Below are 25,895 nucleotides of genomic sequence, written 5' to 3' on the forward strand. Positions count from 1 at the left end.
TGTTGCCGTGAGGATCCGGAGCTGTCCTGTCTGCTTTGCAGCTTGTCTTTTGGTCCTGCTGGGCAAACACCGGAGACAGCCCAATATACGAGCAGAGCACACATTTTGAGAAAGCTAACGAGACGGTTTTTGTACATACATGCATCTGTGTAGGCGTACTCCAAGTCCAGGAGCCTGTGTGGCACTGTGTGGACGTAAGAACTGTTACATGTGTGGGGTTAGACTCCGCTTTCTGAGAGATGATGCTCCGAAGAGGGTTTATTATATTTCTCCCCCGACTCGCAGGCCTGCTGGTGGTGGCGTGTTGCTCGGTGTCTATCGTTTATATGTTGGCTTGCACACCCAGGGGTGACAGCCAGCAGCTGGCCTTGCCCAGGGCGCACAGTCCGACTGCCAAGGAGGGGTACGAGGCCGTTCTGCAAGAGCGAGAGGAGCAGCACCGTAACTACATCGTCAGCTTGAAGAAACAAATCGCCCAGCTGAAGGCTGAGCTCCAGGGCAGGAGCGAGAAGCTGAAGAGCGTGCAGGACCAGTTCCCAGGCCCCCTGGACACGCGGCTGGACCACAGCAGCCCGCAGAAGGCCCAGGCTAACCTGCTGGCCTTCCTCCGCGCCCAGATAGACAGAGCAGAGGTGCACAGCGGCGTGAAGCTGTCCACGGAGTACGCGGCCGTGCCCTTCGAGAGCTTTACCCTGCAGAAGGTCTACCAGCTGGAGACGGGCCTGACGCGCCACCCGGAAGAGAAACCCGTCAGGAAGGATAAGCGAGACGAGTTGGTCGAGGTGATCGAGTTAGCCGTGGGGAGTTTGAACGATCCCGAGGGGGACGGCAACGCCAAACACCGCGTGTACGCAGCCTCCGACTTCGTGGAAGGTTTGTACGCGGACAGCGGGTTAGAAGACCCGCTCGGTACCCGTGGGGCGTTCTGGTGGGGCTGTGTTGATGGAGATGGGTGTTATCTCTGAGCGCACATCTGGGCTGGTGTTAGCTGTGACCCAGCGATGCCGTCTCAGCCACAGCTGCAGAACGGCAGCTTTTCTGGGGAGGGGGCGTGGGTGACAGCAGAGCCTGCCAGTCCCTCGTGGTGCCCACGGCGTGCGCTCGCAGCTCTCTGGGCGTGCGCTCGCCTCCGAACTGGCAAAGCAAGGGGGAGACCATCAGGCTGCAATGCCAAATCTGTTACCGGTGTTAGGGCTGACAGCTCCAGTTCCAGTCGGAATGCCAATGTTACCGTCACTGCCACCCGCACCGTTCTGCCAGAGCAAGCAGTGGCGAGATAGGTTTTGAGCTCAGTAATTCAGCTGGTATCACCCGTAACTGCCAATAACTATGGAAAGCTGAACCTTCACAGGGTATCTTCTATACCAGGGCTCGTGCAGCTCATCCCTTGGATTCCAAAATGAGCTAAACAGGTACTTGTCTTTACCCTTACATGTAATATTGAGGTGGTATGTGTGGGTTTTTAAAGCACCGCTTTTAACAGCAGCCATTTTTTGTTTCCCATCTTGTGTCGCTAAGTCTGAAGCACCTACTTATTTCCAGTCTGGAGCTTTTTTGCAGCCAGCCAGCGGCACCAGCGGTTCATACCTGGTCAGGGCAGCCCCTGCTGCACGGCAGCTCTGACTTAAAAGGGCAGGAACATCCGCAGCAGAAGCATGACAGGGGACACGATTTCACAGAACTCGTTCCCAAGGACTCACAACTGGTTCTTGTTCAATAAGAGCTACATTTTGACTTTTAATACGGCTCACCTAGTTTCAGTCCATAGGAACCAGCACATTCACTGCTTGTTGTTTGGTAGCCTTGCCTGTGAGATTTAATCCACAGCTGACCCAGCTGAATTTAGTACAGGAGGAAAAACTCGCCTTTCTCATCTTCAGATGTTTGTGCTGCAGACTTAGAGGACATGTGGGTAAAACAACTTTATGGAGTGACTGCTCTAACGTGCTGAACACAAACCTCCACGCTTATCCCACATCACTAGACATTTTGCTGGGTTTTTTTTCCTTCATCTTATATTTATGAGTAGAGCAGAGCAAGGCGCATCCTCCCTGTGATGAAGACTGTGTGTATATGGTTCTCCAGCGATCATGGTATCCACAGACAGCAGGTTCTTGGGACCGTGCCAGGATTTACCTGCCGGTCGGGCAGGTGCCTCCCACAGACGGAAAATGGGTTATTGAGACTGGAGAGGTGGTTGAGGCAGGTCCTGGCCCGACTCAAGCCCAGGCGCTTCTTCCACACCAGTCTAATTCCCGTCTCAGACGTGGGGCCAGGGCTTGGGCAGCGGCAAGTGCTGCTGGCTGCCAGTGTCTGAATGCACCATGGAGCTCTGTGCTTCCACTCTCCTCTTTTCTGCGTATTGTTTCATTTATCATTTCAAAATCTTGTTTCTACTGCAACAGTGGTGGCTCTTTATGCGCCGATGACCTTGCTGGCTTTCACACGCAGTGGTGAAGTGATCCAGAGGGAAGGAGCCCTGCGTGCACCTTGCTCTGAGCTCCAGAAACCTTCCTCGTGTCCTCCCCGCAAGGCAGGCCCTGCTTCTGTAGGTGCCAGGCAACAAATCCTCATTCTTAACTCAGCGGTGCAAACTCACGTGTTTGCAAACGCAGGGATCCGTGCATCAGGTCTAGAAACAAAGAGCCAACGCGGCAGAAGATTTCCCTGCGGAGTTTCTTTGGAAGTCTCTGTCATCTCTTGGCAGTTCCTTCTCCCCTTCCTTCAGTCTCCAAGAAAGGCAAAAACTGCCAATCAAAGCACAAACAAATCTGTTGCTCTGTATAACTTGAGGAGGAGAAGGGAAGACTGCATTTTCTGTTACAATTCTGCATTTCCAGCGTGGGTTGGACTTGGAATTTGTTTTGGAGACAGCATTCTGCAGGTGCCACCGCCTGCACAAGTCAATAACAGGCTGGACTATGTGGCATCTTCTGGCAGCTTCGTACTAATCCAGTGACACAGCGACTACGAAAGGCATTACCCATAGAATTGCAGAATCATTTCCACTGCTGTTTTCATTTTCTGGAGCTGCCCAGAGTAACTGGAGCTTTCTGGGAGACGTGGCCCGGGTCTGCGTTGAAAGTAATACCACTTAACCCTGTAAGCTTTTTATCTTGCAGCTACAGGCAGAAACAACAGCGCACACAAGCTGGATGCACCTTTTCTGCTAAAGCTGGGGCCGCTGCTCTTGTCCTAAGGTTGGGCAAGCGGAGGGACAGGCTGAACGAAAAATCAGGGAGCCGAGGTCAGAAATAGCATTGAAAACCTGAACTGCCGCTGTTGTGTGTGAGACTCGTGTCTTTGGTTCCGCCCTATTCAGCAAAGCCTTTGACTCCCACTTTACTGAGATGTCTTGCTGATCCTGAGTCATGTCAGCATATCGAGTGGTGCGAGTGAATCTTGGGCCTCTTGTGTGAATTTTTCTGGTTTTGCGGGTCACGTCTGGTACCTGCTGTCGCTTTTTTCAGTGCTCGTTCATTGCTAACATGTGCCAATAGGAGAGGTGGTGGTGTGGTGCAATAAACTTGACTAGGGTCCATGTCTCTTCCTCTGTTCCATTTTGTGCCTTTATTCTTGTCTTTGCAGAGGGAAAATATTTCTTCCAACGCTACTTACATTTGAGAAATGTTTTGTCTTTGTGGCTGGGATCTCTTAAAGTGCCGCATCCTCTGCAGTTTTAGACAGAACCACTTGTGCGTGGGAATTAAGACTGTGACCCTGGTACCTTCCGTCTGAGCTGAACTCCTTCTCAGCAGATTTGCAGTTACTTGGAATTTGGATAGGATTCTCAGATGGTTCTCCTTGCAGGAGTAAGAGCTGACACGTGGTGGAATTTTCCATTTTTTTCTTTTTTCGAACTGAGAGAACCACACCTTCTCCCCATGGCTTGAAAGGAGTCCATCTGGCTGCTGCTCCTCTTCTCTCTTCGCGGAGGCACTTGGACTGTTCAGCCGCTATAATCCTCCCTCCTGCCTCCTTATTCCTCCCACTTCTATCCCGAGTTCACTGCTTTTCTGCCACGAGCAGGTACTAAGAAAGAACATGGAAAAAAAAATCAGAAACCCGTGTGTTATGAGCAGGCAAAGGACCGTTCTGTTTGCAGTAGAAAGCCAGAATAACGGATCTGGTCGTTAATTTATGTAAATGTCAGCAGAGCTGAATAGGCTTGGAAGTAATTCATTTTCTCAAAGGTGGAGATACTAATTTGGAGGCTCTGAAAAGCCTCAGCGATGTGTTCCAAAAGTGAATCGCTGTCTGGTGATACTCTTTCCCAACAGGAACAGTTCCAGAAAATCCCTGGATTACTTCACAGATGCTTTGCCATGGCACTGTCAAATATGCTATATCGTAAATTTTCCTACCTGAAGTGTACATGGCTGTCTAGTGACCGTAATTTTAAATAATATCTTGGAGGCAAATTCTCTAATTGACAGCTAATGGTGATGGGCTACCTGATGCAGTTTTACCCTGGGAGCGTATGAGAGAAAGGACGATGCTCTTCCTCGAGGGCTGAGATGATGCCGTGAAGTGGGAAGAGCACTGTAATATCGAGTTAAATGGGGACGGTGAAAGCTGGTAAATCCCAATAGCAATTCCCACAGCATCTAACAGAACAGCAGTGGCGAGCACGGGTCCGAGGGAGCGTTTCTGTTGGCAGTGGAAGATCCAAAACCTACGGTCTGCGGAACCAGGGCTAAAACTGTCATCTGCTCCACAGCATTTGTTAAGATGGCCCCACTGCCTGCTAGTTATCAGCTCCGTGTAGATTTCTGAAACTTGTTTGCCTGCCCTGCTGAACAGAGAGCAGGTATTTTCCATTTCTTCAGAGCGCCCTGGGCATTGCTGCTCTGAAAGGTGGATACTCAGTGCTCTTTAGTCCACCCTTCAGCCCAGGTCTTTTGTTTGCTTCTCGTTTGTCCTTTTCCATCGTTTTAGGGCTAGTCTCTGAGCCAAAGCTCCTGTTTGCTCACCTTTTTATATTGGGTTTCCAAAGGCTTTGACTTGCCTTCCTGTCTCTGAAAAGAACGGTGCCAATTCTGAAACAGAGCTGCGAGAATGGAAGCAAAAGACGGTCGATGAACCTTCTTTTATCCACGGTGAACATCTAGCCTTTCCAAGGCTTTAGTTTGAGGAGCAGCCTTTTCAAGAAAGGGCTTTTTGGTTTACCTTTTTGAGACTCTTCTGCACCCTCCTTGTAGCTCATGCGTTAGAGTTGAGGCTGCTTGATGCACGTTTCTGAATCACGGCAGAGGTCCTTGGTCGGACAAATGAAGTAGTGTCTTCGGAAATGGAAAAAACCTCATGTGAAAGGCAGGATATTCTGCTGGGTGAGTCCCCGGAGCGAGTCAAGGCACCCGGGCTCGTTTCCAAGGCTTGCTGCCTGACCTTGGGCAAATCGCTTCATTCTGCGCTTCGAAAAAGAAGATACGCAACTTCTTGTCAGTTTAGGTGCTTAAAAAAAGGAAAATGGTTCACATGTGCATCAAGAACAGCTATGTTTAATTGCATGCATTAAGCTTGCATGCAGTTGTCTTCAAGATAAAACGTTAGGATTACAAATTGGGTAAACATGTTGCGCGAGGGAACCTTGCCTTCACCTGAACTGCTCGTTTGCAGCTGTAGCAGAAGCCCTGGACAAGGACGGAGCCGCAGGGCCGATGTGTGTGCGGCACTGGCAGGGACCCCTTGGGTCACAACGCGCATTCTGCTTGTTCACCTGGCAAAGCTGCTTTTGTTCCACGAAAGTCGCACGTGTCTCTGGGGAGGTGCCGTTTGCGGGGTCGTTGTTTCTCGGCTGGGGTAGGAGAGGATGGAAAACCAAAGAGGTTTACGTGTTGCATGGCAGATGTTTTTAAGAGGGTTAATGTAATTTAGATCTCCGTTATGAAAAATGTCACTTTGCTATGTCAAATATGCGAAACAGTCCTATCCATTTCTCCCTAGAGAAAATGCAAATCAGCAATGTTACACACCAGGGAATGACTAAGATTTTTTTTTTTAAAAAAAGGCACTACTTTGATCGAGCTGTTTTTCACAACCAGATGGGAAGAAAAAGACAAAAGTCAAGCAGAGGAGTTTTCTTCCAGATGTGTTTTGCTTGTCTCTTCAGTTTCTGCAAGAGATGGAAAGTAATGCAATTGGACCCGTCTAGTGATGAGGCTGTTGGGATATGTACAGTGGTTTGACAAGTAGTTAGAATTACCATTTAATTATTCGTCCTTAAACCAAACCGATCTGACTATGAAAAAGCTTTATTTCAGTATGCACTATAAGGACCCAAGTGTTGTTTGGTGTGAGTAAAATCTATAGCCTTTTTGCCAAGTTTATCTCATTTCAGTTATCAGAATAGTGTGGGGCACGACCAACACTTTTACAGTCCATGCCAGCCCTCAGCATGGGACCAATTTCATCCGGTGAGTATGTTAAAAGTTCACTCCATATAGGAAATAACTATGTGCTTGTATGAATTAAAGGTCCTTGGAGATGGTCTTTTGCAGTTTCCAGCCTGTGGAAACTCCATAGCGTCATCCTCGCAGACCATTACTCACCACAAAGGAAAAAGTCTCTTGAGAATCAAGTTAAGAGGAAAGTTTCATTCTGATTGGCACTGGGTGAAGCTGGTGGCTGCTGGTTCTACAGTCTTATTAGGAGACTTTCCAGAGAACCTCACAGAAAAAAAAAAAAGGAAATTAATCATTCAGATCGCAGCGTGCGGTCAGACCAGTCTGAAACACAGGGACGGCGTGTCTGCTGGGTTGTTACTGATCGGTGACCTCCGGGGCTGTGGGACTCGGCCAAACGTGCCGGCGAGAATACCAAATATCCCTGCAGCCCGGGGCCGCGGCGCCGCCAGCCTCCTCCAAATGACACTGCGCCTCATACTGCTTTAAAAGTGGGGTTTTTTAAATTTCCCTAAGAGCCCAGCTTTAATCCAAAATCTCCTCTCTCTTGTTTTCACGCAGGGATCTACCGCACGGAAAAAGACAAAGGCACGTTGTACGAGCTGACTTTCAAAGGAGACGCGAAGCATCAGTTCAAGAAGATTGTTTTATTCCGGCCATTCGGCCCTGTAATGAAAGTGAAGAATGAAAACGTCAATATGGCTGACACGCTGATTAACGTCATTGTGCCGCTGGCCAAGAGAGCCAGCAAATTTCGGCAATTCATGCAGAATTTCAGGTGGGTTTCCCATCCACTCCTGCCTTTGCTTGATCTTACTTGGAAAGTAAGATGCAATTTTAGGAGTTACAGAGCCCTCGCTCGGTAAAAATCGTGCTTCTCTTCAGTAATGTTCCATTGTGCCACTAAGAAGTCGTTTTTGAGCTTAGGGAGACTGAAAGGCGTCGGGCTGCTTAGTGCGTGGTGGAGAAGCAATTATATAACAGCCCTCGGGTTCCGGTTTGTATGGACCTGCATTATGAGCCTCAGTCTGTTTTGTTGGGGCAACGCGAGAGTGAGGTGCAAAAGAACATTTCTAAGGAGAAAGGGAATTAGTGCTCCCAGACACTTTGCCAGGCCCTCGTGGAGGAAAGATTAAGGCAGCAAGAGGCGAGAAGGAAATGTATTTGAAATCTCAGGACAGTTACTTTTAAACTGCTTCTATTTAGCAGCAAAGAGATGATGTTCAGAGGGAAAACTTGATTGAGATGTAGCTTTAAATAGCTGCCCTGAAAAGACTATGTTAGCAACAGATAGTGACTCTTAAAATGGGATTTGTTTTGCTTAATTACAGCTGTCTAAAAATAGGCACCTTGTCTAAATTAACCATCCGCGTGCTTTAGGATGGGAGGAATCACCCTCTGGCCACGCTGATCTCTGCTGATTATAGTTGAACTCTTGCTGATTAACCTTGTGCGGGTGAGGCGTGATGTCTATTGGTTCACGTTGGTCCTGCCCTTAGGCAATCGGCTTGATGGACGGTTGATGCGTAGGTTTTAGGAAATGTTTCTTAACAAAATGCTAAAGGTATCAACTCTAGAAAATTTGTTAAAAAAAAAAATCAAGGTTAAGAAGTAGAAGTATGTATAGCATTTTTACAGTCCCCCTTCTGTTCTTTAGGGAAATGGGCATTCAGCAGGACGGGAGAATTCACCTCACTGTGGTTTATTTCGGAAAAGAACAAATGAGTGAAGTCAAATCCATACTTGAAAATACCTCCAAGTAAGTAGCTGAGTATCTAATGTGCGCTGTTCATACACAGCTATCGTACCGTGAACTGGAGACTAGATAGCTTTCCAAATTCATAGTTGTGCCAACTGGGTGGAGAAAACTCTAGTCTTTCTTTTGTGTCACATAAAAACTTTGTTGCCCTGACAGGCCCATAGCTGTGGTTTTGTGATATTGGTCTTCAGAACAACGAAGCAGATTTTACAGTAGTATGGCCACAGGTATTTTATATTTTATATTTATGTATATTTTCCTACTAAAGATATTTTCATCCATCTAAGCCTCGTTGGGGTTTTTGCGAAGCGTGCCCAGAGAGTGTCTGTGACAGGAATGCTAGCGCAGGAGAACACAGCTCAAGCTCTGAATGTAGTGGAAATCTCCTCCAGGCTCAGAGCGCACAGACATCTCTTCCCCAAAACCACTCTCACAACCACGATGCCGCAGATTTTGAAGTTAATTCTTCCATATTGAGTTCCTGCCCCTGCTTGTGCTGAGAGCTGGAAGGACAGGGTAAGTTGTGAATATTTTCCTTCTCCTAGGTCAGCCAACTTCAAGAACTTCACCTTCGTCCAGCTGAACGAAGAATTTTCCAGGGGCAAAGGATTAGATGTTGGTGCTCGAGTCTGGAAAGGAAACAACGTTGTTCTGTTTTTTTGTGACGTGGACATATACTTCACGGCCGAATTCCTGAACTCCTGCAGACTGAACACGCAGCCAGGTACTGCTGCTCCTGAAGTCTTTTGTCTTGTAACAGATATTTACTTACTGTCTCACAGCCTTCTCCAGAGTATTCTTGCCTTTGAGCTGGTAACGAAGCTGCTGTAAATCATCCTTCAAACTTACAGAACTAATTAAGACGTATAAAAATTCTGTTGCTGTTTGGCTTTTGAAAGGTCAGAAGACCTCTGCTCCTCCATGACTGAATTTCTTGCTTTTGGCACCTGTGCTTTCTGGAACAGCATCTTTTTGTTAATTATATCCTCACGTTCTCATGCAAAGAACACAGGCTCCGTCCAAAACTTGCGTGACTTTGTCTGGATTTAGTCTGGCCTGGACAGCACCTTGTAGGCAAGAGAAGTGTGTTTTACGCAGCTTTTAAAAAGGTTAACCCCTTGTCATTTCCAGGGAAGAAGGTGTTTTATCCTGTTCTCTTCAGCCAGTATAACCCCAGTATCATTTATAGCCACCAGGATTCCATCCCACCTTTAGAACAGCAGCTCGTAAGTACATGTTTTTTGTAATGCCTGCTTTTATTTGGACAAAACAATTTGAAAAGCTGCATGTGCTCATGGGTATCGTTTTCCTATTCCTTGTGCACAGTCACATACCACACAGGCAAAATTAACTGCAGCAGTCGCCTTACTGTCACTTCTACAGTTAAGTTTCACAGGGAAGTGTCTTGGTACCGTTTGTTTTAACCTTTGTTTGGTGTTTCATACCTGGAACCCAAGAATTTAGACCACGTCTGCTTCTCTGCCAAAAGAGATTTTCTAATTAGCGAACAATTCCTCTGCGGTTTGCTGGCTCGGGGTGACAGTGCCCCATGTTGCTCTCGTTGCATGGCACCCGTTCCACTGGGTTTATCTCAGAGGAAACCTGGTTTTGGTAGTACCGTGGGATTCACATTCGCTTTTCTCTCCCTGAGGAGAGGCCTCTGGGAATCCTCAACCTTGTCAGCGCTGGAAAAGAAATAGAGTTTAGCTCTCAGGCTAGCGTAAATTCCACAAAGTGCGTCGTCAGGATTGCGCAAATATTTATAGCTAATATTTGAATCATAAAATGTGATGCTTATGTCAGAAAAAGCCTTTTGATTTGAAGAAATACTGCCAATCTCATTTTTATGTAGATTTTAATATTTTCAGCCCACATCAGTTCCCAGGCATGCGGCCAGATCTGTGCCATTAGAACAAGACAGAGTTAGTTCTCTATCCTCGTACTTGGGCAGCTGAGGAAAAAAAAAATAAACCTTCAGAAATCTTTGAAAGAAATTGATTTGTGCAGCAGCCACTTGCACTAATGGAAAATAATAACGCTAATGCGTTTGAGTAGCTTGCTGTAAGGACATCGTTATGGAGGTTTCTTGTTCCAGTGCAGACCTGACAGGTGCAATCTCATTTCCTTTTAATTGGCTTCTGCAGCAGCTTGGCTTTTTTTGAGGAAAGGAGAAATGAGAAGAGAGAGAGAGATGTGAGCAGTAAAATAAGAAAAGCTACTGAAGTGGTTATGAACAAAAAGGGGAAGCATGAATGAGAAATCAGAAGAGACTATTTTATAAGAGGATTTTTTTGGAGAGGAAACAGTGAGATTTGTAGATCCAGAAATGGAAATCCTGTCTCGTAATCTTCTGTAACTTTGTCACAGGCAAAGCCAAAATTTTCCAAACCAGCTGCTAAGGGGTAGGTTTGTAACCAGGCCTTCAGGAGTGCCAAGTACTGCTGGGTCGCTCAGAGGATTTAAAGACCTGCCCCAGTCCCTCGAAACTCTTGGGTGTCCCAGCCGATGGCGTGAGGTCTCTCACACCCGTGAACTGTGATTCTGGGGATCTGTGCTGGGATATCTGCTTTTGAAAGTGTGGCCGTGGCGCCTCTCTGCTCGGATTTTCTACCCGTAATACCAAATGTTTTCATGGTCCATCTCAGTGGTGCAGGCTGCACATTCATTATGACAAAGGTTTTTATGGGATATGTATTTATCACCTAACATTTCTGGACTCCAGTTTTAAGTGGGTTACAGGAGTTCTGTAATGGAAAACTATTCTTACCCCTAACCTAATTTTTGTCAAAATCGAGGTACTAAAGAAGCTGTCAGTTGTGCGACCAGATTGGAACCACTGTTTGCATGCAGAGCTCTTGGATCCACAGTCCAGATGCTCCATCTGCTCTGCAGCAGAATGTGGCTTCCCCGCCTTAGCAGGATGTTTCTTACGTCAGATTTGAGTCCCGCAGAAACTAAGGATTTTGGAGGATGTTTTTCCCCAGAAGAAACAAACTCCAGAGAGTGATGTGGTATTGCTCCATGCGGTCAACAACAGCAGGAGTCCATCTGGATTAGAGGAAGGACTTATGTAATTCTCCTTGATAGCTAATGGTACAGCTGGTTTTTTGGCACAGGAATGTGCAATAAGTAGTATATCTACAAAAAATGGTTCAGGATCAACAATGGATTTACGTGGGGGAGAATAAAAGTGCAGCTGCTCCATTTCTAACCACATTCAGGGACTTGTGTCTCAGCTGCGCACACTGCAAGCATTTCTGTTCCCGTTTAAATATTCCTTTCCCTCCTTGCAGGTTATTAAAAAAGAAACTGGATTTTGGAGAGACTTCGGGTTTGGGATGACTTGCCAATACAGATCGGATTTTATCAACATAGGTAAGAGTAATACACTCCAATACATCTGCCTTTTTACTGAAACACAGAAAATTATGATCAACTTCCTTTTCCTTGGCCAGCGTGTCTGTGCCGCTGATGTGCAGCAGCGCTCTGGGTAGATGCTCAGACTGTCCCCAGGTGCCGTAGAGGTTACTGGAATCTAAGCTCTGCTCAGTACAAATAACGCAGTTTTGGCTGATGGTGGAAGATTTGAAGCTAAGAAATGTGGACATTCGGGCGTTGGCAGAAAGTCCGGGTGTTCAGAGGGCTGACTGGAGAACAGCGGCGGTGCGATTAGTAGCGTTGGCTTCGCTGGTGCCTCTGTGGTTTCACCCGGGTTTTTCTTTGCGCCAGGTGGCTTCGACCTGGACATCAAAGGCTGGGGCGGCGAAGACGTGCATCTGTACCGCAAATACCTTCACAGCAACCTGCTGGTGGTGCGCACGCCGGTCAGGGGCCTGTTCCACCTGTGGCACGAGAAGCGCTGCCCGGCCGAGCTGAGCCCGGAGCAGTACCGCATGTGCATGCAGTCCAAGGCCATGAACGAGGCGTCCCACGGCCAGCTCGGCATGCTGCTGTTCAGGCAGGACATTGAGACGCACCTGCGCAGGCAGAAGCTGGGCAGTAAGAAGACGTGAAGCCAGCAAAGGGAGGCAAAAAACCCACCCGGCTCTGGATTGGACTACCGGGTGTTTTGGAAAAGAGCCGCTAACGAGAAAAGACAGGATGAGACTGAAAGAGGATGGAGGTGAAAGAACACGAGGGAATGTGCTTGTCCTCTGTTCTGGTTTTCCAAAACAGGGCTTTTAAGTGCTGCGTTAGCCAGACTGTCCAGCACTTGCTGCTGGAGAGACTTGGACACTTGATGAGATTTGGGGTCGGGGGGGCAATGATCGTTACACAAATGTGGTGTTCACAGTAACAACTGGGTGTGCTTTGCTGCTGAAATGTTTCTGAGATGTGGGCAGTTATTTAAAGGATTGGCCCTTTAGTGGGCAAATAATGAGTTACTTTCTACATCTAACCTGGTGTGTCTAGAAAGGGCTATTTTTTTAGTAAGTCCAGAGTTCCTGCTCTGAGAAGGAAATCTGATTGTTCAGGGTGGTTAAGTTGGAGTGGCCAAAAATCTTTTTCCCTTCAGGGGCCGGGGCAGGGGGGACAGCAGCGGGTGCACTAGCGGGATACTCCCGGTTCCTTCAGAGACGAGAGGCGTCTCAAAAAGTGCTTTCTAAAATTCCAACAGAGAAGGCCCTACCAATCAAGTGTGATGTTTCAAAAATGCTGTAAGGTGGTTGAACAAATGCTTGTTCTCTTCTGGGGACAGAGAACCAAAAGCAAAGAGCCGTGTCTGCATCACAGGAATCATGGTTTATCTCTGCTTTAGAATACTGTTGGTATCTCAAGATTTATTTTTAAATGAAGTTGGTTTTGCTTAGGCATTATTTTGTCATACTTCAGGTTTTCTACTTCTAGCCTTACTAGGAAACAGTGCAGCCTTCCAAAGCGTGGAAAATGCTCTGCAGATCGGTGTTCCATGTGGATGGGAACTGGGTTCAGATGAGTGAAGTGGTTTTTCTGCACAGCCTGGGTGCTGGAGGAAAAGCAGCTTTCCCACGCTGAACGAAAGGGAACACAACTCGACTTGAGTACTGATTTAACAGCAGACTTGAAACTCGGGATGTCAGATACCCAAACTGATGAACGCTTTCTGACTCATACCAAAGTATTCCTTCGAAACCAAATCTAGAGCCTTGCCCAGAGCATAGCAACCTTTTTGTAATTAACAAAATAAATTTTTGTGATGGATTACTGGACCCTGCAAAATCTCTTATGATAATTATAGGTGTGTTCTAAAAATTAGTCTCCTCAATACTTGTTTTCAATTGCCTAAAACTGTTGAAAGCACACGTTACTGCTCTTGTAAAGCTTTTTTTGTTTTTTATCCTGACTACTGTTTATCATTTTAATATTTACTAGCCAACAAAAAATGCATGGGTTTGGAAATCCCATTTGCTTATCCACATGCTGTGATCACTTTGTTTTATAGCTTCAGATTAATTCAAGGCAGTCCAAAACCAGGTTCTGATTTGGTTTTTGGCTTGTAAAAGCAGGGGAAAGAAATAAGCAAGATTTGACTGACCAAAGAATAGAAAATGCTCTGTGTGGTGCTGCAGCGGGTAGGAGGAGAGCCTAGAAACCTCTTTGGTAAGCGGAGATCGTGCTGCTCCAAGTGCCTCCTCCCTTGGCACGTGTTTCCTTGTGTTTGTCTTTTGTTGGATGCGAGTGGTCTATGTTGTACTTCCCTTGCAAGTCACCAAATGTCCCAAAATGCTGCAAAAATACAAAAGGATCCGATGGAAAAAGAACTCTGAAAAAAAAACCCAAAACCAAAACAAACCAATCCCCAAATCCATCACTTACCATTGAAACTTCAGCAATAACACAAGTAGGTCTGCCAAAGAACTTCTTCTTCCCGGAATACGTGGTACATTGTTCACAAAGGGCTTTGTTTTGACGGAGATAATGTACAAGTATTTGTGCCGGGAGGAGCCAGGCACGGCTGGTTGAGTAGCTGTGAGCTGCTCCAGGGTGGGACTTGTTCCTACGGTCCCGCTTAAGCTGAATTTGAAACTGGGTGATGCGTATTACGAAAGTTCCGTACTCAGAACTTGCCCCAAGCCCAGCCTTAGCTATTTCCCATGATGGTTTTTGGTATCTTCCCTTAGGTTTGCCCTGAGAAAGTTAACGTAAGTTGGAGGTTGGCCCCGTTTGTAGAGCAGAGCTAGACAGATCTCCAGAGGTCACTTCAAACCTATGTTAGTCTTGAACTTCAAGGACTAGGCATGCGGAAATTCACCACTCTGGGTACCTTAGCAAGCACATCATCCGGCCCCTGTCAGAGCGCAGGAGGAGCTGATGGCAGCACAGGTCTGCCGGGGCTCTGGTAAAGGTGGAGGGTGAAGGACACCGCGAGAGAGGGGAAGATGCTGTGGCTGTGTGAGCCAAGCAGAGCTGGAACAGCATCGACGCTGGTTTAATTTTGCTGTGGCTTTTTTTTTTTTTGTGGACAGTTGCATGCTCTGGCTAAAGGCACGCAACAGACTGCTGTACCCTTCCAGGTGTCATGATCTCTCCAGCAAGCAGTTTTCACGTGTCACCGCTCTTGCGCAGCATCCCTTGAGGAAAGACTCCACAGAGAAAGCTCCCAAGACAAGTGAAGCCGACATCCCGCAGCGAGTCATCCCTGCACCCCGAGCTCTCAGCATAACCACATTCGGGAGCAATGGAAGAACCAGTCTTGAGGGCTCTGTTCTGGTGAGGGTGCAGTCATCTAAATGAGCAGGGATAAAGCTTCAAGTTTCATCCTTCACAGCAGACCAGTGAAGCTCGGAGTTTTTAAAAACCTGAAGCGCGATTTCTTTAAAGATGTGGGGTAGGTGTGAACTTCCCCAAGGCAACACTTGCAAACAAGTAGTTATAATTTAAAGGGATGTGAAGCTACCGGTTCCACTATAGATCTCAGAGATAAAACCAGTCGTGTCCGCACAGTCCTGCTGTGTCCATGCCAGGTCAGCCCGTACCTTTATTTCTGCAAGTGAATACTGTGATTTTTTTTAAAGGAAACTTTGTGTCCTGTCTTTACCTGCCCGCAGGTATACAAAGCACATCGTGATTTGTCTCCAGCAGGACAACAGCAATGGCACATTCTTCACGTGAGAGCAGACGCTAGCGTTTCTCTAGCATTGTGGATCTCTGAATGACCATTAATTCTGGACATATTTTTGCAAAGAAACAGGGAAGGAGGGATTTTTTTTTTCTCCTACAAATGATCTAGCACTCCCTTCCAAGGTTGTTCCTGATCATGTTGAAAATCTCTGATACGCGTGATATTGTGCTCAAGTAGCTCCAGAAGTCGTTTGCCCTGCTGGAGTGTTGTTTATTTCAGACTCTCGCTTTACATTAAAGCTTTATGTTGAGCAAGTTAAACCTGCTCTAACTGGAGTGCAGTCGTCCCCTCCTTCCTCATGTGGAAACCACCTCTCAGTATAGTTTTAAATTTTAAGACCAGGTGCTTACAACAATTTCTTTTAATCTGTATTCTGCAAAGCACAGATGAACGTAGTTTTTGAACATTCCCTCAAATTAAGCAGAGTAGCCCTGGTCCATCAGAAGGAGAACAACTGGAACAAGGTGGAGTCTTGTTCACTGTTTGAGGATTGCTTCTCTGAAAAATGGTGTTAGCAGATTTGCACCACAACCCTCAGCTGTACGGTTTGGGTTGTGCAACAGCTCGAGTCGAGGCAATCTGGGTGAGGATGAATTCGTGCGATTCCATCCAGCCTCCCCCCCAATATTCTGAATTATGTCTGTAAAGAGCAGTGTAACAGATACTAAAAGAGAACATAACCTTGAAGGAAAAAGTTCTATGTTAAAGTTTACACCAGATGCATCTCAGTAATCAGGACATAACTTGCAATAAATAGCTCCATTTTGGAAAATAGTGTTCTTTACTGGCAAACTCTCTTCTGGAAACTGTCCTAATACTGATACAGGTGCTGCTTTTTACATTGCTTTAGGCTCTGTGCATGTTTTAAAGTCTTTCAAACAAGTTCCTATATCCCTGCCCCCCTCTCTTTCAAAACGGTAATCCCTCTCTGTGCAGAAAGGCCAGTGTGGGTTTAAACACAGGTTAAAAGAGTGAGGATCTATATTTGGGAGTTAAAGGACTTGGGAAAAAAAAGGCACTTTTCATGAAAATCCCTCTTCACAGAGAACACCTTTCCCTGGAAGGCACCAAAGGTTTGCTTGAACATCCTTGGCTCCGAGGGCACAGCATTTTACAGGGTTAAGCTTCACATCATACAATGACTATATCAGGAGCGATTCACCTCTCTGAGTTGTTTTGTGCCTTCAGGAAGGTGCGATCTCTATTCAGCTGCGGATACTAATCTGTTTCCAAGATGGCACACAGATTTGCATTCAAGAACAAAAGGCAGCTCGAACACAGAAGTCCCCCAGCAAATCTGCAGAAACCCACTGAAAATACGAGGCAGCATCTCCCTGTTCAATTAATTGCTTCTTCTGACCTCCGCGATGCATCCAGGTGCTTTGCAGCTTGCCAGGCTTTAATTCGGTTGATCCGAGAAGCCCAGGACGGTGCTTGTCCTCCTGCCGTTTTGTTGTGACGGATGTAACGTAGAAGGACCTTACAGCAACCTTTTCAGGTAAACATCAGCAGCTCTGCTTCGAAGCTTAGTGTTTGTGAATACGGGCACGGGGCTGCACGGCGAGACGGGGACGCTCACTCAAAGAGAGAGATGTAATCTGGTTCTTGGTCCTCTTGGCCGCACGGGTAAAGCAGCAGCTCCTTCCCCAAGGAAGTGATGGGTTCATCCTGTTGACAGAGGATGTGATTAACCACCGGCTTTCAAACAGAGCAGGGTACAGCCCAGCCATCGCAACATCACTGTCGTTGTATTTTCTGCTCACCCAACTCGCCAGGATCCCACAAGCACGGAGCCAAATCGAACACAAAAAGGAGTCTGTGTGAGTGCGCTGTCACCTCTCGCCTTATCAGCTTTTCTACTAAATAGCGTGTAGCGATTTGAGCCCTGCGTGGAGGGCGTTGAAGGGGAGTGACTGGGGTTCAAGATGTCTGAGATGTTGTCTGAGTTGTGCCCAGCAGGCTGGTGTGCCCCTCTGGAGCAGCACATTGGATACCCGACAGTAGCTAAAACGGGTTTAGTTATCTACTTTAAAGCAACAGAATCTCTTCTTTCTTACTTTTAAGTGTCCTGAGGCAATTAAACAGATAGCTAATGAATGCATTGCTAGATGTTCACCTTATGGTAGTCCACAAGGTCAGCCAGCGTTGAATGTTGCAGCTGGTCCACCCCAAGGAAGCTGTAGGAGTCACCGGAGGCATCGATGAGGAAGTGTTTGCATCCCTCCCCGGACCGGTAGGAGAGCACGTAGCCTTTGATCTTCTCACTGACCCGGACCAGAAAACTCCCCGGCGCTGTTTTATTCAGCAGCTCCTCTGCTTTCTTCGAGGTGAGGATACCTGTTCAAAACCAAACCATGGAACCGAAGGGAAAAGAGCACTTGTGCAGGACTGGATGGAGCGGTTCTCACAAGAAATCTTTCTTGCTCTAAAACCATGGCACTTCCACCCATGGTGTGGTTCCTTGCCCAGTAGCCCGGGAAGAACATCACTACCATTGCCAGTAACAGACCGTGGCCTCGTGGGCTGCTCTGAAAGCCCAGTTATGAGAGGATAACGCTTTCTTTGCTGCAGTCTGGGAGCTGAGGGGTTTGCGCAGCAAGGGAGATGGATGGGATTGGGATGACCCGTTAGAAATGGGACAAAAAGGTGATGGACGATGAGTGCGTATGGAGGGAGAATCATAGAATCATACAAGAACAGAATGGTTTGGGTAGGAAAGGACCTTCCCAGCTCCCGCAGTGCCCCCCTGCCATGGGCAGGGACATCCGCACCAGCTCAGGTTGCTCAGAGCCCCGTCCAGCCTGGCCGGGGATGTCTCCAGGGACCTGGCGCCAAGGATGAGTGAGATGAGGTGATGAGATGTGCCCAAATGTCTCTCACCATGTGGTCCAAACAGTTACCAGGGTGACGGTGCATCCAGTACAGGGAGGCAGGTGTGGCACAGAGTATTTTGAAGACCTGATCTCTGTTCTAACACTTTAGCTTGTCCTCTGTAATGCTAGAGTAACTTAAACTAGGCTAATACATAATTAAACCAGAAAACTTAGCCACCTTCAAGAGGCTCCTGGCCCAGCCTGTGTCCACACTGCAGCCACGTTAGAGAAACTACTCCTAAAGCGTTGGTTTGGGGCAGAAACGCCCAGGACTCACCATGGAACCAAGGTGCTATTGTGTCCGTGCTTTTCTGGTAGCCGGCTCGGAGAGGGAACTGCTCCTCTTTGAACCACTTGATGATGCTTTCTTCGGTGGAATTGGAGATTGTCCTCTGGATTCCCTCTTTCCTGTTAGAAAAGACCGTGGTTTGCACATCAAGCACAAGTGACAGCTTCTGAGTCCTTGGCAGGACTTGTCTTTCTGTCAGGGTGTTAAGAACAGCCCTAAACAGGAGGTTTATGCTAGTGCAGCCATCAGCAATGGTACGTGGTTTTCAGTGGACACTTAACAAAAAGGATGTAGACAGAATCATAGAACCACAGGAGGTTTGGGTTGAAGGGCCCTCCCCAGCCCCCCAGTGCCCCCCCTGCCACGAGCAGGGCCATCTGCACCAGCTCAGGTTGCTCAGAGCCCCGTCCAGCCTGGCCTGGGATGTCTCCAGGGATGGTTCAGCCACCACCTCTCTGGGCACCTGGGCCAGGCTCTCAGCACCCTCAGGGGCAGCAATTCCTTCCTCATGTCCAGCCTGAATCTCCCTCCTTTAGTTCAAAACCATCAACCCCTTGGCTCCGTATTTTTTCCCTGCGGGGTGTCTTCTCCATGCAAGGAGGAGAACAAACCTTTCCCGTCTCACCCATCCCACACTGGAGCAGGAGCATCTCATCCCTCCTCTCCTCAGGGGTGTCCGTACCTGATCGCTCTCCCGTTGGCCGTCGCAGGAGGTAGAACTTTAGGTTTTGGGGGGAGAGGCGGGTACCGGAGCGGTCGCCGATCTCCCGCCGCGCCAGCCCGGGGGGTCTCTGCCGGCTTCCCGCGGTGGATGCCCTGCAGCGACAGCCGCCGGTAGTCGTCCCGGGCTTGCCGTGCGAGGGAGCGTCTCTTCTCATCCGCCGCCTTGGATCTCCGCACTGGAACAGAGAAGGAGCCAACAAGCAGGTGAGCGTTCAGCTTGGCTGCCCTTGGCCCTCCCCTGTTCCCTGGAGCGAAGGAATAACCCGTTTCACCGGGTGAAAGGTGCGTTTGTCTCCCATCGCTTCTGGGCATCTGCTGCATAACAGGGCCCGTTTTTTATTCCTTCAAGTATAAAAAAATCTGGGTTCATTCTGGGCACCAGGTCTCTTTGTACTTAGAGACGATTTTTTTTGGTGTTTCGCCGCCGATTCTTGGTTTCAGACACGGATTTCTGTGGTGCCCTTTCTGTGAGCAGGGGTGGAGAGGGCAGAATAAATCTGCTGGAGTGACCCCAAGTCAATCCTCGGAGGGATTTGAAAGCGCTGGTGGTTTTTGAGTGTGGGAGAGAGTCTCGCTTGGACGGTCATAGAAAGTAGGAACCTTGCTGGGGGTTTTTTGCTGGAAAACTGCCGTGATCCTGGAGATTACGAGCATTCAGTAGCTCATCCTGGTCTGTCTGTGTTAGGCTAGTTCTTTCCTTGCTTTTGTAATCAACCTCAGATATTTTAATTGTTTTTTTTAATCAGTAAGAAAAATAAAATCCCTGGCCTAAAGTGGAAACAATTGGTAGTACAGCATTGCCATCTACTGAGCAGCGGGGGAGGAACTGGGAATAAAACGCAACACTTAGGAAGGATTAATATTTGGCAGCAGCAATGGGTGCAGCCGCGCGTCTCGTACTTTTTGCCGTTTTCCTTCCTATCCCTGGGATTAATTACGTGAGGCGGCGCCGCAGGGACCGTGTTTGGCTGACAGGGAAGCGGGGGAGTCCTCGCTTCTGTTTCATGCAGCCTCTTTTTTCATGTTTTCATGTTCTTTCCAAGGTCTCTGATCAGCCCACCCTGTGTTGTGCGGAAAGGAGCTTCACCCCAGCCTTGCACTGACCTTCTTCACAGAACTGAGTTTTATCGAGCAGCAAAACCCTCCCCGCTCGTTTCTGAAGCCCAAAAAGGGCCCCGTTCACTCCAGTGAAACGAGTTTGCCTCCAACAAAGCACTTTTGAAATTGCCCCCATCACCCGTCATCCTTGTCCTCGTGAGTGATGGTTACTGCAAAGTCCCACAAAAACCCAGCTTCTAGTTTAAAATGAGTTATCTGGGCTATATTTATGTGGTTCCTATCTGTTGCTTGTTTTAATAGAGCACCTGAGGCTTGCCACACGGACCCACGCTGCTTGGCCTTGTTCTTAATATTTAAAACTATAATATTCCAAACAAAAAACAGCTTGAGCAAAATATAGAAAAGACTGAAAATGGGAAATGTTTACAAATGGTAATGTTTTCTGCAGGAAAAATTGTCCATTTCCCTGCCCAGCTCTAGTCCCAGTGCCGTGTGGACTCAGGAATATTTCTGACAACGCAGCGCTGTATTTTTGGCAGTGCTCACCACCCACCCGCCAAATATTTCGTGCCAGTGTTGCATGTTTGACCCCCCAGGCCCCCGGGGTTTCTCCATCCCCACAGGAAAAGCTCGTCCGAAGCTCTTACGGGATTCCTGCCACTCGGGCTCGTTCTCGTCCGATTTCTGCGGCGTCCTCCAGCTCTCGGAGCCGGGGTGGCTCTGCGGTGGTGGCTCCTGGGGGGCCGTGGGCTCTTCTCCTGAATTTCTCCTCTCTGCTTCTTTCATCTGTGAAAGAAACGATATGTGCAGTGATTTCCCCCAGGTTAGTTTTAGCCCTGCTTTTCAGCTAGTCTTAAAATACCCAAAACTCTGCTGTTTATTGTGAATCCCTCCGATTTCGACAACATGCAGACCCTCTTTCTTTCCAGCAGATTACAATAGAGGAAGGAATGGAAAACAAATCTATCAGAAACCATGGGGAGCATCTCCTGTCTGCCAGGCTGACCTGCTTTATGTCACCTCCACATCGTCCCACCAAGCATGACGAGCGTGGCAACGCTGGAGGAGACGAGTCCAAGAGGTGAGGATGTTCTTAGCATCATAGAATGTTGAGTTGGAAGGGACCCACAAGGATCATGGAGTCCAACTCCTGTCCCTGCACAGGACACCCCACAGGTCACCCCGTGGGTCTGAGGACGTTGTCCAGTCTCTTCTTGAACACTGTCAGGTTGAGGCCGTGACACCTCCCTGGGGAGCCTGTTCCAGTGTCCAGCACCTCTGGGTGAAGAACCTTTTCTGAATGTCCAACTGACCCTCCCCTGGCACATCTTCCTGCCATTCCCTCGGGTTCTTGGGTCAGACAAGGCTCTGGAGCTGACTGGGGCTGTGGGATAAAGCCTGGAACCCATTCGAGTCGTTAGGAACATCCTGGGTTGCCACTGACCTGTTGGATGCCGCGCTTCCTCAGGTGGCAGTCGGCCAGCATCTGGTGGACGTCCCTGGCTTCCCTCTGGGAGGAGAAGAGCACTGAGAAATGAATGCTCCTCAGACAGCCCCAACCATAGAATCATCGAATCATTTGGTTGGAAGACACCCCCCCAAGATCGAGTCCAACTGTTCCCCCAGCCCTGGCACTGCCCCCTGTCCCTGAGAACCTCATGTCCGTCTGTCCAACCCCTCCAGGGATGGTGACTCCAGCACTGCCCTGGGCAGCCTGTTCCAATGCCCCACAGCCCTTGGGGGAAGAAATTGTTCCCCAGATCCAACCTCAACCTGCGCTGGTGCAACTTGAGCTGATCAGGTCTCCCCTCAGCTCCTGTTCTCCAGCTGAACCCCCAGCTCCCTCAGCCGCTCCCATCACACTTGTGCTCCAGCCCCTTCCCCGGCTCCGTTCCCTCCTCTCAACTCGCTCCAGCACCTCAAGGCCTTTCTTGGCGTGAGGGGCCCAGAACTGACCCCAGGATTGGAGGTTTGGCCTCCCCAGTGCCCAGCACAGGGACGGTCACTGCCCTGGGCCTGCTGGCCACACCAGGGCTGGTACAGGCCACGGTGCTGGTGGCCACCTTGGCCCCAGGTCCTTTTCCTCCTGGCAGCTTTCCAGCCACTCTTCCCCAAGCCTGTAGCGTTCATGGGGTTGTTGTGACCCAAGTGCAGGTTCTTCCCTCCTGACCCATCTAGGAGCAGCTGTCACCAGCCCAGACCAGCCTTAGAAGACAAAGGGTTTGCCTTGTCTTGGAGCCATCTCCCCGTTGGACCCCACTTGCCTCCCACGGCGCAGCGAGTAACGAGTTAATCGTACTGCGCTGCTCGCCAAGGACACCCTGTGTTTTATCTTCATCACCTGCTTGGCTAATATTTAATACGAACGTGGCTTTCCAACTTCTCCCTCTCTTGGACAGGGAACTAGGAGCTTCGGATGTGTGATGGTAGATCAGACCCCCCTCCCCTGCTGCAGACAGAGCACAGCGCCCCATCCCTCGGGTTAAATGGGAACCAGGTCTTGGAGGAAGCACCATAATGAGGGACGGGAGGAAAAAAACCCTTTCCAGACCTAGAAAATGCAAGAGAGGTCTTTGGTCTGGATCCCTCCTAATAGCAAAACCCTGAGAAATCTGGGAAAAATTACTAATAATAAGACAAAAGAAATTACTAGCAATGTAATGTCAGAAAACAAAAGTAACATACACAAACCCCCTCTATTTCCATGTGCAAGACCTGGAAAAGGGGTTAGATTTTTGGTGGTGGTGGGATTTTTGGTTTGGGGGGGGTTCTTTTTTTTGTTCTTTTTTTTTTCTTTTTTTGTTAGCTGTGACTAATAGTTTCCCTTGAAAAGAAAAAACAACAAAGTCTCCCACACAGTTGCTCAACTTCAGCAAACAGTGCTAAGAAAAGCCCCGTGTGACTCAGAGGCTTTCAATAAAGGAGACAGAGCCACTCCAGATCTTCAGTATTTTGGTACCAGAGGCCCTTTGCCAAAACCCAACCTTCAGTTATGCTGCTTTTTATACTGAAATATGCAGCGGCTGTGTAATAAAAGAATATAGGCTCATCCGAGTCAGCAGCAAAAGGCTGAATGAAAACTCTGCTGCGTGAGTTGGGCTTCTCCCATTAAATTGACAGGATGTTCTGTTCCTTCTGTTCAGCTCTGGTCGCACAGGTAGTTAATTTAACTTCTCAGTTCTCTGCAAACGGCTTTTTGCTGCTAGTTGAAAAAAGCAGAAATGTGTTTCTTGCTGGGCAAAACTAGTTCCGTAACGGAGCACCTCAGCAAAGCAAACACTGCAGTTACTGCATTTGGAGCTCCCTGGGCTGTCAAGGCCATAGGCTATTTTCTAACTCTTTTAGAAGATCGCAAAAAAAAAAAAAAAAAAAAAAAAAAAAGAAAAAAAAAAGAAGCTAAAATATGAGGATGCTGGTAAAACGATCTTCATTTGTGGTTTGGTGGGGGTTTTTTTTATAAGTAGGTGATTTGCTTGAGGGCTGCGGCAGATCTTGGGATGCCCAAAAAGCCACCGGAGCCAGGCGCAGCGCGGACGGAAGGTGTGCGACCCGGCTTTCACCCGTGGAGGATGGAAGCAGAGGAATCAAGAGTAACTTCTCCGTTGGTACAGATCTCAGAGCACGTATCTCTGATAGAGATGGAGAAAAAGGGAAAGAATACCTTTGGGAGCTCCTGGCTTTTCCCTGTGGCAGCAGCAGCGGTTTTTCTCCCCTTTTCCTTCTTTTCCTCCACGGTGCTTCTTTTATTCCCGTGAAGATCCTTCTCACCCAGGACTCCCGGTTGTAGCGACTGTGTTACGGAAGAGTCGATCTCTCTAAAACCAAAGAGAAGGAGGATTTCGGAAGCTGAGGGCGTCACTTTCTGCTCCGCAAGCACAAGAAGCGGCGTGTGTGCCGGCAGCGATGGGATCTCCCCATCGGGTCGGGTGGAATAATTAACGTGCTGAGTCGCGGTGAGTAACTGTCACCCTGCAGCGCGCGGGCAGGTGAGTCAGAGCGAGCCCAGCGCGTCGCCTGCTGCCGTAACAGAGCTGGCATTTCCTGGGGTTTGCAGAGGGTCCGGCGCTGGGGCCATATCATGGGGGGCTTGATGAGCAAATCACAGGATGGTTTGTGTTGCAGGCCCTCCCCAGCCCCCCCAGTGCCCCCCCTGCCACGAGCAGGGACATCTGCACCAGCTCAGGTTGCTCAGAGCCCCGTCCAGCCTGGCCTGGGATGTCTCCAGGGATGGTTCAGCCACCGCCTCTCTGGGCACCTGGGCCGGGCTCTCACCACCCCCAGGGGCAGCAGTTTCTTCCTCAGGTCTCTGCCAGCATTGTGCACACCCCCAGAAACCAACCTCCACCCGCGCCTCCTGCCTGCGACTCCGCTGGGCAGTCACCACAGCCCCTACGGAGAGCCCTGGGGTCTCCAGAAACGCCGTCTCCTCCTCACCTGCCCACCCGTCCCGCTTACCCGCCCTCCTGGCCGCGCTCCCTCGCCAGCCGCTTCGCCCTTTCCGCCTGGATCTCTTCGCAGATGACCGCGTAGGGTTTGTCTGAAGGATGCTCGCCCATCACCCAGACCCAGACGTCGTTGTCGGCGCCCAGCTTCCATGTCACCGACTTCCCGCTGCCTGGAAGAGAAGCGGCTTCCGTGGCAGACGCTCCGTTCGGGGCGCGCGTCCCTCCCGCCGTCCCCTCCCGGCTGCTGCCGGCGACAGGGCCTCGGCAAAAGCGGCTGGACGTGCGGAAAGCTCGGCCGGGGCCCTGCTTCACCTTCACCTCCCGTTTGGTGTCGTGGTACTGAAGCCGGGTGGGTGGAGGAGACATTTCTGAGTCCGGGGGCAAGGGAGGAGACCCGGCGCTGTTTTCTCCCTTGCTTTAATTCCTCGCCCCTGCCGTCCCCGAGCTGCGTGAGGTGCGGGACAGCGGGCAAGAGCGCTGCCTTCCCCGGGCCCCGCGGCATCCCAACCGGGGGCTTGGGTCTGGAGGCACAACGGGACCTCCCTGCATTCCGGTGCCTCGGGACAGACGCTCAAGCCCGTAGTTATTTTATAGACAGTTACTTATATAGTTATTTATAGACAGATTCCAAGGCCAAATTTAGTGGGAACTTAATGAGACGCATCTCCTGGGGGCAAGGAAGCCCTGTCTGCCCAGCCGGGGGAGTGGAGCAGTTTGGGCAAGGACAGACGTACCGTCTGGAAACACAAGTGTGCTGCGTCCCTAGGAGAAGAAACGACGCTACGGCCCCATTATCTCCTGCTCTAGGAGCAGCTGGCTTGGCCAGACCAGCCGCAGACACTCACCTTTTCTCGGCGGTGGCTTCTTGGCTGGAGCTTTGCTGGCGGCGGCTTCTCTTTGCTCCCACCGCCTGATCTGCTCCTGCCTCATCTTGAAGAACAGGATCTGCTTCTGCTCCTCGCTGAGCTCCGCCAGCAGCTCGGGGTCGATGTACATCTCCGATAGGATCTGTTTCAGCATGGCTGCGGCTCGCAGTTACCCGCGTTTGCGGCAGCGATCTCCGGGGCTCGGATCTGCTCCGACAAGAACAGGTCCCTCCGAGCCTGGAGCAGGAATGCAGGCGTGCCAGGGTAATTATACTCCTTTTTTTTTTTTTTTTTTAGCTCAGACTTCCTGCACAGACCGAAAGAAAAAAAAAAAAAAAAAGGTAAATAAGTATCTTAAAACCTGCGATTAAGATT

The 25,895-nt window shown here is 49.1% G+C and overlaps 2 protein-coding genes across 2 annotated transcripts; one reads left to right on the forward strand and one right to left on the reverse strand.

Moving 5' to 3' along the window:
• Window positions 1–239: 239 nt before the first annotated feature.
• CSGALNACT1 (chondroitin sulfate N-acetylgalactosaminyltransferase 1) lies at window positions 240–12,877 on the forward strand. The gene is made up of 7 exons (XM_065634174.1): window positions 240–873; window positions 6,966–7,182; window positions 8,062–8,163; window positions 8,709–8,887; window positions 9,295–9,389; window positions 11,457–11,538; window positions 11,893–12,877. The coding sequence occupies exons 1-7, from the start codon at window positions 240–242 to the stop codon at window positions 12,174–12,176; spliced, it is 1,593 nt and encodes a 530-aa protein (XP_065490246.1). The 3' UTR covers window positions 12,177–12,877.
• Window positions 12,878–16,840: 3,963 nt separating this feature from the next.
• On the reverse strand, window positions 16,841–25,674 carry SH2D4A (SH2 domain containing 4A). The gene is made up of 9 exons (XM_065634487.1): window positions 25,500–25,674; window positions 24,665–24,824; window positions 23,871–24,024; window positions 21,654–21,719; window positions 20,857–20,995; window positions 19,110–19,326; window positions 18,416–18,546; window positions 17,382–17,602; window positions 16,841–16,933 (listed from the first exon to the last, which is right to left on the reverse strand). Exons 1-9 carry the CDS (start codon window positions 25,672–25,674, stop codon window positions 16,841–16,843), a joined length of 1,356 nt encoding a protein of 451 aa, XP_065490559.1.
• Window positions 25,675–25,895: the final 221 nt, after the last annotated feature.

Source organism: Caloenas nicobarica, chromosome 4 (genome assembly GCF_036013445.1).
Source record: "Caloenas nicobarica isolate bCalNic1 chromosome 4, bCalNic1.hap1, whole genome shotgun sequence".
NCBI lineage: Eukaryota > Metazoa > Chordata > Aves > Columbiformes > Columbidae > Caloenas > Caloenas nicobarica.